At 34.3% G+C, this 16,964-nt stretch overlaps 1 protein-coding gene across 1 annotated transcript; it reads right to left on the bottom strand.

The window, feature by feature from the left end:
* Positions 1-6,910: 6,910 nt before the first annotated feature.
* Positions 6,911-14,625, bottom strand: LOC149795458 (G protein-coupled receptor dmsr-1-like). Its single transcript, XM_089965247.1, has one exon. The coding sequence runs from the start codon at positions 14,080-14,082 to the stop codon at positions 12,895-12,897; it is 1,188 nt and encodes a 395-aa protein (XP_089821373.1). The 5' UTR covers positions 14,083-14,625; the 3' UTR covers positions 6,911-12,894.
* Positions 14,626-16,964: the final 2,339 nt, after the last annotated feature.

The following is a 16,964-nucleotide window of genomic DNA, read 5'->3' as shown; positions in this document are numbered from 1 at the left end:
GGTAAAAGTGCTTATATTTAAATAGTATATTGTTTAGTACATTCTATTCTTATAGTTGTCGATGTGAAAGTGTCTAGATTATTCAATATTTTCTGATTTCCGAACATTGGCCACACCAAAGTAACTACAGTCCGATTTCATTCCTCCGCATAAATCCTCACAGTGTGGGACGAGTACAACTAAATTAACTGTTTGATTAACAAGGCTACGTCAGTCAATATACTCCTTTAATAATAGCAGTCCAAGACTAATAATGATCCAAGATCTTGAATAATTTCCATTGGCCGAAAATTAAATGATGTTTGTAAATACTGTAGATCTTAACACTAGTCAAATGGTAGGAACATCCAATCAGAAGATCAATAAGGCTCCTCTGCAACGTATTCCTACGTATTCCTGCATTTGAAGAACCATTTAGAAGAACAATGGTAGATAGTGTCCGTCCCTTACCTAAGATGAAGTCAAAACACAATTAAGATATGACAGAGATACAAAGGAAAGGACTTATCAGCCTGGTGATAAAGTTCTTTCTTTCTTGCTCATACGTCTATGTCCTTTATAAACTAAGTATTGTGGCCGATTTGCGTTCAAAAGTGACTTAAATTGCATTGTCCATACCAGGAACAAACGTGAGCCCATGAAACGTCTGACCAATAAATATCACAGAAATTGCAGTAATGTCCTAATCAACATCAGTCTCAAGAGTTTGTTTGCCCTAGCTCTAGTAACTGCACAAGCTGAATATGGATAAGGGATTTCATTTTCAATACGATCGGGTTTATGATCCAAGTAAGGCTACATAGTTACCTGTAGATTAACCACAATCTTATCTCCGACTAGGTCATTGTCTAGCAATAAATGTATATAGTCAACGGGTAAGGAATGCACTATTCAAAGTAGCACGGGTCCTGAGAATAAGTCTGATGAAAATTGTATACAGTGGACTGGAACATTAACTTAACAAAGCCACACTCTCCTCCCTGAACAAGAACAGTCTCATTAGAAGAAGCCTTCTCAAAAAAGGCAAAGTCCCTTTCTAAAAATGTTCTTATAGGCTCCTGTGTCCCTTTAAGGTTTTAATAGGGGTAGGATTTGCAGAATCACTAAAACGTAATATAGAATTGCAGAATCATTAAAACGTAATATAGAACCTTTGAACGTGACTAGTTCATCATTTTCCACAATAAATAGAAAGTGGGGTTTGTTTGACCCAACAAATGTATTGCTGTCAATGCATAACCGTGACCTTGACCTCTTAGAAATAAGATCACTTAAAATAATTCTGTCTTGATATATTTGCATGATGTTCAATCCGTAAAAAGCGGCGAGCCTCCTCTCTAAAACAATGAAACTTATCAACAAGTTTTGGAGTTTCCAGGTGAAAATCTGATGTTCTAGATCCAGACCCAAATAAACATCGTTACATCATTGATAAGGATCTCAATATGTATGTAATCCACACAAATACAACATTATTAGTTATGTATTTTGTTATTTAAAAAAAAAGCCTTGGTTAGGTGCACAGTGAACTTGATTTCGAAAAAGGTTAGTTATAAAATATAAACTATATTACATTTTATTATTAGGGAAAGTCAACAAATAATACAATATAAATATACATAACAAGTAGAACCATTGGGTTCATAGATCAAAACTCAACAAGTGAAAGACTTGGATCATTGATGCTCATTATTACCAATAAAATCCAAATCGCTATGGTAAATGTATTGCTTGTATTAAATATAATCGTCATTAGGAAACCAAATACATCAACAGCTGTCCCCTTGTGCAATTAAATAGTATATTATTGCTGATGCAAAATTAAGTTTTAAAAACAAACGCTTTTTTATATTTATATTTTATTCAAAAGCTTCCCGATGAAAAGAAAACGCCTTGTTGTGCCATAAAATGCATTTTATTGTTATGGAAACGACAAGTCTATAGCAAAAGGTAGTAGTATGTGGAGGGACTAGAAAAAAGGTTCTCTAGTAGGATCTGTTTACAGCTATTTACACCTGGGTGCAGTCATGTGTAAAACACTTAAACTCGCACTATTTCGATTATTCACTTGGGTTACTTCAAGGCGAAAGCCTTTCTGCATTGCTGTTTTCTCTGTATATAAATGATCTAGAAATTGCATAACAGTTAAATGTATCTTCGAAACCTATTCTTATCTTAGAATAGTTGTTAACGACAGATACATAAAGGCATTAAGAAAATTCAGGCTTTCATGACACCAGTTAAATGACGAGATTGGTAGACATGTAGGAAACAAACAGATATCATGAACGGAAATGTGAATAATGATATCAAAAATGATTATCATGATGTCTTAATCCGTCTTCTATAACTCTCATTTAGGAAACATTTACTTACTATTGTCACAAACCAAGCATATATAAACGACTTCAATTACTAAAAAATGAAGATTCAAAATTGGAAAATCTCTAGGTAAATATGTGCAGAATGCGTTCCAGTATAGGTTATCTTCTTGTTCTTCACCTTCTTATCATTATTATTCTTATTCTTCTTCTTCCTCTTCTTCTTATCTTTCTCCCTCTCTCTCGAAGGATTGATGTGCATATATGTTTCCATCGCTATTATTCATTCGTTTATTCATTCATTTATAAATTTAATTTTTCAACAATGTATTATATACGAATATATGAATTATGTATTATGTTGATAATACCAACATTTGAAGCAGACAAATCAGCAAAATTATTTTCTGTTCTGTTTATTTCTTTTCTCATCGAAATGCAACTTCTGAGTGGCTTCAAGCCTCTTCTTTCCAATTTGTTTGTGGTTTGTGTAAGATACATTGTTATCTATATGCTAGTTTTCTTATAAAAACTATATGACAGTTTATGACTATACTTTGATTCTAAGTACAGTTTTTTCCCACATTTTGTTTTAGACGAGTGGGACTATATGTCATAAATTTATAATTTCCTCAGTTGTAACACGAGTTTAATGTAGCAATGTTTTACACCTTATGGAGACTGTATTTCGACCGTTCATATGGTCACAATTTAAAAACAAAATTATAATTGTAGTATAACTATTTTCATCTATTTTCAATAATTAATTGTCTGTCTAAAAATCAGTGTACAATGTAAAGTGTTTAGATAATTGGTTTTTTTTAATTACTTTGTCATTATAGACTCATGAAGACACTAAACCTATTTTCTTTTTTTTAATTACCCCCACCCACCACCAACTATAATGTACTTTCCCAAATTTATCGTTATCTGGTTGCAAATTTCTGAACAGTAATATCCAGCGCTACTGGCGGAGATAATGTTAAGTTGTATTACTGATTAAAATTTTGTTGCAAGACAAAGATACAGCTTGAGGTTTTGTAAGTGAATAACAGAAAAATGGTAGTGCTTAATAGTGTACGTAGTAAGGGTTCTAACATAAAAAAATTAGTGGTTAGTTTCATATCCTTATTTGAAACTTTGTCATGGTAGCATGATCTAGGATGCATGCACATGCAAATGTATTTTTTCATCTGGTTGTTGGTTCCGAAACAAGAAGATAAAGTCATTTGTAACTGAGTAATGATACGTGTGATCTATCAAATAATTATCGTGCATGGTATGATGTGAGTCTCCTAAAAATAGTTTTGCCCTAGGGAGAATAAGCTTCTAATTTTAAATTTTTGTATTCTATTTAAATTACATTAAGGTTATGTGTGGCTGATCTAGATCAAATGAAGTCAGTACTATTTCTATTTTAGTTTCTATGTCACTCTATCTAAAACATCTAGGTAACCTATCAGTGAAAACATATTGTATCATGCAGTTGGGAATCATACTTCTGTAAAGTAGATTTCAGTCTATTCTATTATTGATTTTGGTCACGCACTGTTCCGGTTTTACTTCAAATTGATATGCTCAAGAAATTGATGTCCGGGATTACCGGAATTACAATTATGTAATATGTGTCTATATATATATATATATATATATATATATATATATATATATATATATATATATATATATATATATATATATATAAACTTTTAAGGCTTGTGACGAGGTGTGACAGGTAAGTAGTAATTATTTGAAATATATGGTAATAAACAAACTCTTAAGAAGTAGAGCCTGCCAGAAAATGATGATTGTGCAAAAAATAAATGAAGAACAATAGTTACTTCATATAGTTAATATGTGCATTTTAAGTAGATGTGGTTTGCATAAGAAAGCATTTATAAAATCATGTATAAATAAGCAAAACAAATCCTTTAATGTATTTTATTGGTTAATTGTATCAGTTGTTACATATAAATTACTACAACTTCCATCTTTGTTTTATCAAAATCTAGTAACTAACAATGTGATACTAAACACAGAAAGACAATGTATTTTAAAATGTTAAATACCATATAGAAATATACTCATTTTTAACGCCTCCAAGCTTATTAATGCTATTCCTAAGGTTTGTCAATATATAAGTGAATTACATGTAGGCCAATATTTAATAATATACAAGTTGTACGACACTAACATTAATTTAATAATATACAAGCTATGCGACACTAACATTACCGGCTCTGCCCATATCAATATGGTATATGTAACAAAACCTCTCTTTATGTGCACACTACAGTTACGCAGTACCAAGCATGGCGCACCACTTATAAATGTTGTCGGCTTATCACTCAAACTACAATAGGAATCAGGTCACAATTAATAGTTCCGGTTCAGTACCCACGAATGTAGTCCCAGTCTATTTTTAGAGCATTTTTTCCTGTCTCCTTTTGGTGGTGATACAACAGTTAGATTTAGGCATTCTACAACAGTTAGATTTAGGCATTCTTGGTATGTATTTATGTATTTAAAGGCAATTGCTTATTCTTTAGAATATGAGCTTATGGTTTGGTTGTCTGTGTGTATGTCGGCGACAGTGTACAGTAAGTACTAAGATCTTGGTGATGATCCGGAAGTGAAATCTGTGTTCTATTGCACGCTGGTTTGTTTACAGTCCAGCCATTCAAAAAACTGCAGGTAACCCTTTGACAAGAACTTCACCGTGAAGTCATCCTTGAAGGTATTTTAGATTAACATAGGATTTGTATTAGTTGCCAAAGAGAGGAAAGTTCAGTACTGAGAAACAAATCAAGATAATATATAATTAAATTGTGTCCCATGTCCAATTGTGGTACCGTCTGTACTCACTTATAAGACGAGTCCAATTGCAGACTGCACAGATCAAGATATGCCGTCACATAATGCGCCAGCAGATCTGGGTCTGTTCAGTTTATTAGGATTAATCACTAGAACAAGTAACAAAGAATCTAATCCTAGGGCGCATTATGCTCCTACCGATCAAGATCTTTTTTGCTTGCATTTTGACTATACTTAAAAACGAGTATGGACTGTTATTATCACATACAGAATATACTTATTTTACACACACACATATACACACACAAACATAAAGAGGGTCGCTACATACAAATTACTGTCTTCTATGTATTATAATATGTATGATACAGGGGCAGTAACCTTATTTGAATATATTTGCCCAATTACACCGATACACTACACCGGAGAGTTCTTTCATCCAGTGATTACATGTTTCATCTAAAATGACTTCATCAATGCGAATTGTGCCTAACAGATGCATCTGCATAATGTGCCATTTGGTAGTAAGTGAAATTAACCTTTGTAAATTTTACAGTTTGTTCCGCAAATGAAACGTGCGAGCTCAATTAGATCAAATTAGCAAGATTTTGTTTCTTCACTAAAACGTGACTTCGTTAATTATAATTGCATGTTCGTTGAGAAATCATAGGTTAGCACATATCTAACTACGTTATGTGCGTTTTCGTTGTTTAGAGGGAATCATGTGCAATCTTGGTGTATGTTCGGTCAGTACTAAAAATACCTGGTTCCTCCGCCATAACCGTTTACTCAGCATTTCGACATGAAAATGCTACTTAGCCTTGATTCTTAACAAATGCAGCCTTTTGATTGCTCAAAATATTTTCGAAAAATATTTGGTTCGAACACAGCTTGACGACAGAGTGGCGGATATGTTTGATTTGACGTGACGTGCTTTTATCTCGAAGTCAATCAAAGATTCTTGGCTCTACTTCCACACGAAAATAATATGAAAATATTGTGACAAGAGCTTGCTGGGATATTGTTTGGGTAAATTCTTTGCACGTTTCTTTAATGACCGCATCATGGGTTTATGAAACAACATGAGATGTATCGATTTTATATTGCAAGTAATATGACTCTATTGTCTTAAACTAATCAATAGAAAATAGCGAAAACCAGCAAGTTTTGTAAAAGTCAACAAATAATTTATGACTCTAAAGAGTGAAAATTTAAAAGAATTTACGGTATTGTGAATTAAATCCGAAATGGTCCTAAAATATATCGCGAATCCAAATGTATGAAGTACAAATTAAATTCCAGTGGTATTCCAAATAAATTCTATATTGAATATGTTGTTAGTCATATAATCCCGAACGTGTTAATGTACCATTAACCTGAAATGTAGTGATGTGTTAACAGTGTTTAGATGTATCACAGTGATATAATCCAAAATGTCCTTTGCTAAGCTCACTATCGTTCCAAATTAACGTTTTATTCCAAGAATATTATTGACCAATTTGTAATTAAACTGAATAAAAATGTTAATAAACAAATTCAACCAAATTAAAAACTGAAAAAAACAATAAGACTGAATCTGCTTCAGATCTTAAATCAAAATGAATAATCTTAATGTAAACAAGATTATATACCCCTCTACTGGACCTATGTCGCAATTACAATTTTCTGAAATTACTCTTGTCAACCTAATAGAAAATTTCCATCCTGGAAGTTTCTAAGATCAGACTCAGGACTGAATTTTTAACTCATAATGAAGCAAACACGCTTACAATGAATGATGATCTGAATATTTAATCCAAAGTCATAGACAAACATTAGATATGTATTATGTTGTTTACAAAATAAATGTCACTGATCAGGTACACCATTAACTTGATTTAAGACAAAGGTAATTTACAAGATACAGATGTACATAACACATACTCATTAAGAAAAGTTAAAATATAATACCGATTAAATACAACTAATGCAAGCAAATGAGTCATGCCCGGTTTTGTTTTGTGATGAAAAATGTATACAAATATTGACATGTCAAAGATTGTCTTACTCTACATACAATTTAGTTCTACCACCTTTAAATATACATATTTCTAATGGAGTTGAGATTGACTACAAAAGCGTGTATATTGGTGGTGGGAGTTAACTCTACACATCACGAGAAGCTACAATTTGTAGTGGATCCGAGGTGGCTCAATGGTTAGTGTACGGGGCTGCGGGTTCCAATCCTATTATTGGATCAACCTTGGACAGCTACCGTGGTATGTCCTTGAACTTTACTTCAATGTCTTGGCACTAAATAATATCGCGGTATTTCTGTGCCGAAAAACACCAAACTAAAACAAACTAGTTTTTGCATCAGTTCATACTCTTGCGGAAAATTGTTTATTTTTTAAATTCATGTTTATTTTCATTAACATTGATTAGATAAATAAAAGGGACGCTCGAGATTCACACAGTAGAATTAATTTAAATAAAGAAAGAACAAGGAAGCAATGGCCAAAGTTTGGGACAGTGCAGATATTACCACTTGTATCAATTGATCCAGTATATCGAACAGAGAGGGACAAGCGAAATGGCAAAAAAACAAGAGTTAATTCGAATATTGAACGCTATTTACAAGTGATTCATATCGTTATTATGCTTGACGTACCATTGTTACTGAGCATAAGATAATTTGCTCTATCCTCCAGCACTCTCCTATCCCCCACACCCTTCTCTGCGTTGATTGGTCAGCCAGTTAGTTTCATTTCCATAGACACAGATATATCTCCTGTCTCTAGGTTGGTCGGTTTGTCTGACTAGTGTTATAGATCAAGAAAGAAAGAATAACCATCACAACAGGTGACGAACCATATATGGATCCTTGGAGATAAAAATGATAGGCCGACCGAAAAACACAGCAAGAGAGAGAGAGACAGATATACACAGATGTAGTGAGCAATTAAAAATGCATGCGCATTCTTCCAGAACCTTGTGACAGATTAATCGCCCCCGCCACAAAAAAAGCCATTACTGTATTAACTCAAGACATTTGCATCATGATTATGTTCCCATAAGACATCTTCAGCATTATAACATAGGTATTTTGTAAGGCTGTAGACTCTAAAGGAATGAGTACACACATCATTATAATGATTTCGTTTCTTGTAGGTAAATTCAACTGCATGATCTTAATTCAGCTCAGAGTCCATTCTCTCTCTCTCTCTCTCTCTCTCTCTCTCTCTTTCTCTCTCTCTCTCTCTCTCACACACACACACACACACACACAGATGTCCACGTATTTAATTGTTTACTGACATCAAGAGGCAGATAACAGGAAAGCAGTGGGTATTTCGATGAAATTTTGAAATGTGTTTTAATCATCTCGAAAATATGGATAAAACGGTGAATATGGATAGTTTTCTCTGTAATTTCCTATTTTAATAGGAACTAAAAATCTGAAAATTCACCACTGGCTTGATGAAGTAAGGAAGCAATTGTCTACTACTGAGCAAATAACGAAACATAATTTCTAAGAGACGTGAATTATTCCAATAGCATGTTCAATTTGAATTTGTTTATGTAATTGGTTAAATTGCTATATTTTATATGCAGGGACTCGTGTTGTTCTGTCCTGTATCTGCTCCGATGTCTGTTATTCCAACCATTAAGTTAGAAAGTTCTTTTATTGCTTATTCGATCCGGGCAATAACACCATAATCTTCTCCTAGATGACGATTTCCAAACACTATAAGTAGTGGGGATCTCACATCAATCACCGCCTTCTGACAATATCAATTATAATATAAGCAATATATACATTTTTGAGAAAAATTAAATCAAATGTCATAATAAATCGCAAGAGGAATATTCTATAGTGCGAATAATGATCAAAAATGAATAATAACACCAGGAACAACTATGCAAATCGTTAGTATGTGTAGGCGAGTGAGTGAGCAATGAGCAAAATGAATGACATTTTATTGTAAACATGGTTGCTGTAAAATATGATTTTATTTGCTTCTGTTTATCCCATTTTTTAAAGTCTTCTTGGCTTACGACGCTTCGTGCAAATGTTATAAGGTGGTGGATCCAAATCAAGATCCTCTTTCTTTCCTGGATTCTGAAATCGAGATGGGAATGTGATCAGTTGCAGTGAGTTTTCCATCGCCAAAAGGTGTGGCCAAGGTAAGAGGACATCGGTCCAGGTTCCCAGCCATCCAATCAGATACGCGAAGATTGATCCTTTTGTGTAGCATGTTTAGTTTCTCCTATATCCTGAAGACAGCAGATATTAATGTGATGGGTTACATTATATTCTCTGTTTTGCATGTTCTGTTTGGATCATTCATGTTCGATGTTCTGCGTGTTATGTTTAGAACATGTATATTCAATGTTTTGCATGTTTTGTTTGGACGATTATGTTCAATGTTTTTGCTCATAGTTGTGCTAGAGAACGTACTGGTCTGTATCATATGTAGACATGTTTTATCACCAGAGAGACCAGATTTGCCAGGATGATCCTCGCTTGTGAATGGCGTTGTCTTCGCTCTGACTATGATGTATTTGAATTTTCGCGATCTGCAGTAAGCTACTACTGGTTTTCCTGGGGAGCATTCACTTTAGCGTGTCACATGAATCCATGATGGGGCTATTTCTGGATGATTTGACCTACTTTGGGGATGTCTGGATGCTAAGTCAAGATAAATGGTATACGATCGACCTCTTCCTTTTCTCTGTATCATAGGTCTTTGCTGTGTGTAATTTGCCTCATCACAGCAAGATCTGAGGGTTTCGTTGTTCATCAGGGGACCTTAGTCAGCTAAAGTCATTAATAACGCAAAGTACGAATATTCTCTTGTGTTGTGCTGTTACATAGATCCAAAATAAGTGAAGCCACGTGATCCGTGTAATGCCATGATCAAATAGATGAATTATAAAACACACAATATGTACATCAAATGAAATAAAATAACTTTACAAGTCACAAGAGACATTTTTGTGATATAACATAAAACTATATGTTCGAATACACAGTTATGGAATTGAAATACAATGCCGGATGGAAAGTAAATGATAATGTAAATTGATAGCTGTTACATTTTTCTAATATCTCTCATGCTTACTAGAAAATCAAACATCAAAGCAAAACAAAGATACATAAACATGATACAGAAATTTTAGAGCATTTTGTAACTTATCTTCCATTTACCCCGTTGTTTTGTACTTCTAGATCTTTTGTCCAATTATTCTATTTATTCTGATAATGTACACCAGCTTGCAATTCCTATGTTATTGCTTTTAACATTCTGCCATTAAACGTATAAACTCAATATTTCTGCTTTAGGTCCACATAGGTATGTAAATAAACCAGACGAATTCGTTTTGTATTGTAAAGTCAGAGTCGGATGCGAGGTGGTCGGAGGTTCAGGATCCTTCCCCAAACTCAACACACATACCCAAAATAAGCGTACAGTCACTTGTCACTTGAAATGTGACCATCATTTTATTCATGCGCACATGTATTGGGTAATATGCACACTTTGAGTAAATACACACATCGACTTTTACTTTGATAATCTTAGGTTCAGGTGTGCACATAAATCGCGTTTGAAACGACACAAGAAACTCATTAACTTTTTGGCTTCAATTTGCGGTTATTTGATGTGAGCTGGTTACAATATTAGTTCCTGTATCCTGATTTATCTTTAAGCTCCGATTACGCAGCAATGCTGTTTTAATCACGGTCATGTAACAATGGCTTCACGTTAATAAGGGACATGTGCAATTGGCAATACTCTATTATTTCTTCCGCTATTATTGTTGAGTTCATGCCAGCAGTTACTCGACAGGTTTATACAAATGAATGATTGCTTTAACAAATTCCTGTATAACATACTTTACTCTTGGTAGTATTACTATCGGTATGTTTGCACTTTATCGGAAATTGATGACTACCACATTCTGAGCGCATGTCTGATATTGTATTTCCTGCACATTTAGTCAACAGAAAAGCATGTAGAAGTATTTTTCAACGTAATCTAAATTCATATCAAATGAGCACTTGTTGTTCGAGAATACAGAAATTGGATCTGATTTTAGTTGGCATTTGTTTGATCTGGAAGAATCGTCTGCGTAACTGAACTATTCCACCTTAACTCTCAAACATTCTAGAACTCAAGCACTTTTAGGTAGTGATACAATTCTTTGAGAAATAATAGTGTATATCATAGAAAAGGTAGTATTTTAGACAATATAGACAAGGCTTGCAAAAATTCCCCTATTTGACAGTAATGTGGGCAGGATAAACTTTGCACCGGGCATGCAAATCAGGTATTTGAGCAACAAATTCCGAATTACCTGCATTGAGTTCGTTTCCTTTATTTCAGAATTTAATTTTGTAGCATAGCTAAAGGTTGCGTCTAAAACATATTTTATGAATTTTGCGCTTTAATGTATCGGCCGCAAGAGAAATAGGATGACGTCATAAGACAGCGGTCAGATGAAGGATTCCCATGTCAATTATTACCTTACCATATGTTCCGTAATGTTACGATGAATTTTGTTATCATTTGTGCTATAACTTTGCTGACTGTGCTGCAGATTGGCTATATGGTTAAGAAAATTACCTGCATTACACAGATAGCAGCAGTATGATCTAACCAGAAGATACCATATTTATTGACACACGGCTTTTACGTTGGATGACACAGCAAACACGTTTGATTCCACAGATTCCGAGAACGTCACCTGAGAGAAAATGGCCAGTCATCTCATTCAAATGCAGCTAATTTCAGAAAATGGTAATTAGCATATGCTGATTTGTTTATTTGATGTTTATTTTTGTATTAATATGTTGTATCTCTGTCAGTGCTTTACATAAGGATGAGTCTTCATTCATCCGAACGTATGACAAATGCACTGGGTTTAATCCATTTGAAGAGAAGAAAAGGAACATAAAAGACTTTAAATAGTATCGTAATGAAATACGTGTCATATGCGTAAGGTCTGTGAATGTGTTTCATAAAGTTCTGCTCTGTTTTAAGACATATCACGAAGGACAGATATACATACATTTTTGTGGATTGAATCAAATTTGAGAATTTAATTATTTTATATTTCTTTTTAATATAATTTTTATTGGACAAAAAGGTTTTAGATATAAAGATCCATTACGATGCACATCTGTGTGAAATCCTCAACTTTCGTTTTCATTTTATTTGTCTCGTATTAGAATTTTTAGATCTAAATACTTTCTCAAACTTTTGGCATGAATGAAAGGCGACTAAAATGGTTTTTGTTTTCGTTTCTTAATTTCTTGTTTAGCACATAATGATCGTGGAGTAAGGAAGATTAATAATACAAAGAATGCAATAGATTCTGAATAACTTGCGTACGTTTTGAGTGTCACATATATCGTTGTTTGATTGCTAACTTGACAAGTCAGTCTTCACATTAGTAGGCAATTACAACCTGTCACAGGGTCATGTACATTGTTTGAGTTCCCGTTATTACACAATGGTCACATAGTCATGCACGATGTTTGAGTTCCCGCTCTTAAACAATTGTCACAGCGACATGTACATTGAGTTCCCGTCTTTAAACGATTGTCACAGGGTCACGTACATTATTTGAGTCTTGTTCTTTCGAAACTTTCACAGCGTCACGTACATTGTATTAGTTCCATTTTTACAGAATTGTCGCGGGATTATGTACACTGTCTGAGTTCACCTTCATGCTCAGTTTTTGCAGGGTCAAGTACTGTTTTGAGTTTCCGATCTTAGACAAGTGTCACAGGGTCATGAACATTGTTTGAGTTCCCGTTCTTTTCCATAATTATTAGGTTTAGCTTCATCCAACGAAATTTCTCTTTAGTAAAACATTTACAGAATGTCTGAACAAAGGTGTCTCGGAATTGCTTACTCATTGAGCAATACAAAACAAAGTTGATACTGTTGTTCAGAAGAGCCATAATGTCCAGCAAGTCTCCAAGCGGGTTGTAGACCTCTGCTTGTATTGTGGGAAGGAAAATCATGAGCATTGTAAGAATTCCCTGTGGTAGTTCTGTGATCAGAAAAAGAATGACCACAGCAAGAAGCATGCCCGTTGTTCTTGCAGTTTCATGATGTTTGTCAGCGTCGTCTTTGCGTCCAGCGCTTTTTAAAGCCTTTCGTTTAATGTAAGCTCTTTGCATGGCCGTGATAAGACAAATGGTTAACACCGTTAGTAAGGCGCATGGGATAAGCTTTATTAACATCGACTGAAGCCAGTAGTTCATATCAAACAGTGCGCGAAATGGTCCCTCGTTTCGATGTTTCACATCATAAATTGTCTCACTGTAGGTAATATTGGTTACAGCGTCTGTCCAATTCCTAATTTTTTCCTGATAATGATATGAAATGTAATTTGGTATACACACTATCACTGCCGAGACATATATGATCAGAATTACTATCTTGGCATTCTTCACGCTGCAGTATGCGCTTCCACTTACTGGGAAGATAATGTACAAAAACCTGAATATGGCAAGAGCGATGGTAAGCCATATAGCTATAGAATGCATCGCGATACTGAAGTTCGCATGGAATAGAAGATAGCAAATCCAGCCATATTCTCGAGTCTCATGAAATTTAAGATCTCTTGGTTTGAAAATGTAGAATTGCAGAGAAAATGGGAAATAGTCGATCATCGTGAAAAGGTCGGCAACAGCGAGCCAGGTCAAAATGACGTTGGATGAGGTTGTCATATGCGCTTGTGTCAGCACAACAATATTGGCAATGTTTGACATTATCCCAAGTATGCAAACGCATGCACTGATATATCCGTGGATTCCGCCATAAGTAACGCTAAATGCTAAAAGGCTTTTGTAAGTTTGTTGGTCTACTATTTTAAGCCCGTTAGTATCCGTGGTGCCAGCAAAACCACTGTCATTTCCAATAAAAATGGACGTCGTTATGTCCGCCATCATTACTTGAGCACGATTGTGATTTAAATGTTTACAAATCTATATTTCAAAAAGGCATCATTGTTGCGAGAGTATTCAAGATATAAGAATATGCCATCATTTAGAACAAAACCAGATTGGTTGTCGTTATTTATCAGCTGTTCATCAACTTTGACAAGATCTATGTCTTATTTTTTAATCATTCGTAAAAATTAACTTGAAACTGATGAGAGTTCATTCTCTCTTGCCATTTGATCTTTTTTTTGCTATTATTACGACGACAAAAATAAAACCCCACCAGGAATGCCAAACTAATGTTGAAAGGTTTCAATCGGACAGTAAGATGAGTTCTGGAATAATAATTACAAGTCATCACAAAGTATCCTTGACAGGAATATAAGAATGAATAGATAGTTGACAGTGGTCCTCGTAGCAGTAAACGTCAGTTTGCTTCTTTCGAATTCTCAATGATTAAACCATATACAGAGTATAAAACATTTCATTCCTGGTCAAGGCAACACCAGACTCACTCTACCACAGTACTAGTCGAGTTTCATAAGGATGGACTTCCTGCAAGAGAAATAAAATAAATATGTCAGTGAAAAATTCATGTATGATACTTTTCATTCTCATATACGGCCAGGTGTAATTTTATTGGGTGGTACAAAAACAATATACATTTACGGCGGCAAATAGCACAATTAAATATTACTGTTGCTTTACTTAATCATTGAATTATACTTCCTTTTCTTCGTCCCAAATGGTGACCAAGAAACCCCAGGAACATGAATTACGTAATAGAATGGTTCTCTCTATGTAGGTCTTCAATCTCAAAGTGACACCGAGGCACAACCCTCTTCATTCTGATGGTTGTGACAGCTTTGATTTTCACGATGCTCGTTGTTTAAAAAACATCAAAATCTCTTTTTTTATATCTTGTGACAAGAAGATAGTTGACAATAAGTGTACCTTATTGCAATGCAAATATAATACAGTTTCTTAATATCCGCCAGCGATCAAAGAAATCGAAGTGTCATGCAATTAGATCTTTAGAATGCTCTGAGTTTTAATTTCAATTCACGCAAGTGTACAACAACAAACAATTCACATTATTTCTCAGTGTTATCAAATAAATTTACTACGTTTTTATAACAACTCTGATTTTAACATCTTCAATTTAAATTTTGCTTGAGGAGTTCAAGTTGTCGTTCTACCGTCAGGAGACATATTCGCATTAAAAATAAATATATGGACCATTTCCGACTGAATGATTCTTTTAGTAACGACTGCCATTACGAAATTGATATGATCTATCCTTACAAAAACACTGTAATTTGTTTTAACGACAGTCATGCTTGTACCTTATTTTATGTGTAGCACAATTAAGATTTCGCCGGGATAAAGTTTTTTTGAACGATTGCATGACGTTTTAAAATCTTGCCTTTCTTTTACAACTACAGTAAATATACATCATTTAATGTAGCATTAATGGGTAGGCTAGTATTATGCAATTACAGATAAAATAAACGTCATTTAATGAGGTTCAGATTGGTAGGCAGATAGAATGCAATTGCAGTAAATATACATCGTTTACTGTAGCATTAATGGGTAGGCAGATAGTATGCAATTACAGTAAATATACATCATTTAATGATTCATCGATGAGCAGGCGTGTATTATGACATACATGAAGTGTGAGGTCGGTACATTCTATGTCAGGTGTATGAGTAACTCGAAAGTTGCAGATCAAACATTTACAAGAGTAAACTAGGGAACTTCTTGAAACAAGAAAGTTTATATATTGTGTTCTCTTGTGCAATCTTCATGTCTGTAAAACAATATTTATACCAGTAAATCCTCTGTACAGCGCTCACTTTCACAATACAATCTAAGCAACAAGGAAACAGTTGATGTAGCGTCCCTGTAATCTATCAAGTCAAAGCAAGTTTAGGACGAAAACAGTCTGAAAGACTTGACTCTACATCGATACATAAAAAGAAGGGATAAATAACACGTGTCATGTTGTCTGTTAATCATTCGAGTGTACATAATATTGTGCCATTGGTACGAAATAAAGAGAAGCAAATTCCACAATGTCTATAAAAGATTCAAACAGGTAAAGTAAAATATGGTATAACAAAACGGTAAATAAAACAGAAATTTCTTTGCGTTCAGATCACTTTTATTCCTTATGTGAAAATTGTTCGTAGCTGATACATACGGTGCAGTTGGTGTATAAATTTCATTCCATTAGTCTTCGTACTCAATACTGGGCATGTCAATGAATTCGTCTGCTACATAAAGTCATAATTAGATAATGGACCTGTCCTTAAAGGAATATACGAATTTATTTAGTAGACGCGAACACGCCGGGCTTATGAGAGATTATGTTTTCGGGGAACTAAATCTGAAAGCTCTTTCTGTCAATTAGAGCTCCAAAGCTTGAAAGGATATCGACAGTTGTAACATAGAAGAAAAGAATATAACATTGATTAATAAAAGTCGGCTGCCTCGAGGACACTCGTAGGAACTGGTACACCCTTGCAAGCCAAGTTTATACCAAATTTCATTATCAGGGTTGATTGGGAAGGAATGTGAGTATAGCTACAATTTACAATGCCACGGCTTTCTATTTAAGTCTGGTTGGCATGCACACATTCGTTACACCAATTAAATATTCAGTGTACAATTAATAACAACGGATGACCAATTTAAAGACAAAGATTCCTGGGGTCAAGAATTATCATCATCGCATATACCCAAATCGTTTACACAGATCATAGCAACTGAGTCATTTCATCCAACATATTTACATTTTATATTAGAAATATTTGGATATAATCTTATTTGCAAAAGCTCTGACAGCAAAAATGATATAAAATCCTGCTGAATATCGTGACTGATAA

Source organism: Sinohyriopsis cumingii, chromosome 7 (assembly GCF_028554795.1).
Source record: "Sinohyriopsis cumingii isolate HCF-2022 chromosome 7, ASM2855479v2, whole genome shotgun sequence".
In the NCBI taxonomy this organism is placed as follows: Eukaryota; Metazoa; Mollusca; class Bivalvia; order Unionida; family Unionidae; genus Sinohyriopsis; species Sinohyriopsis cumingii.
The sequence above is the reverse complement of the archived record's forward strand: the minus strand, read 5'-3'. Positions and strand labels throughout refer to the sequence as shown.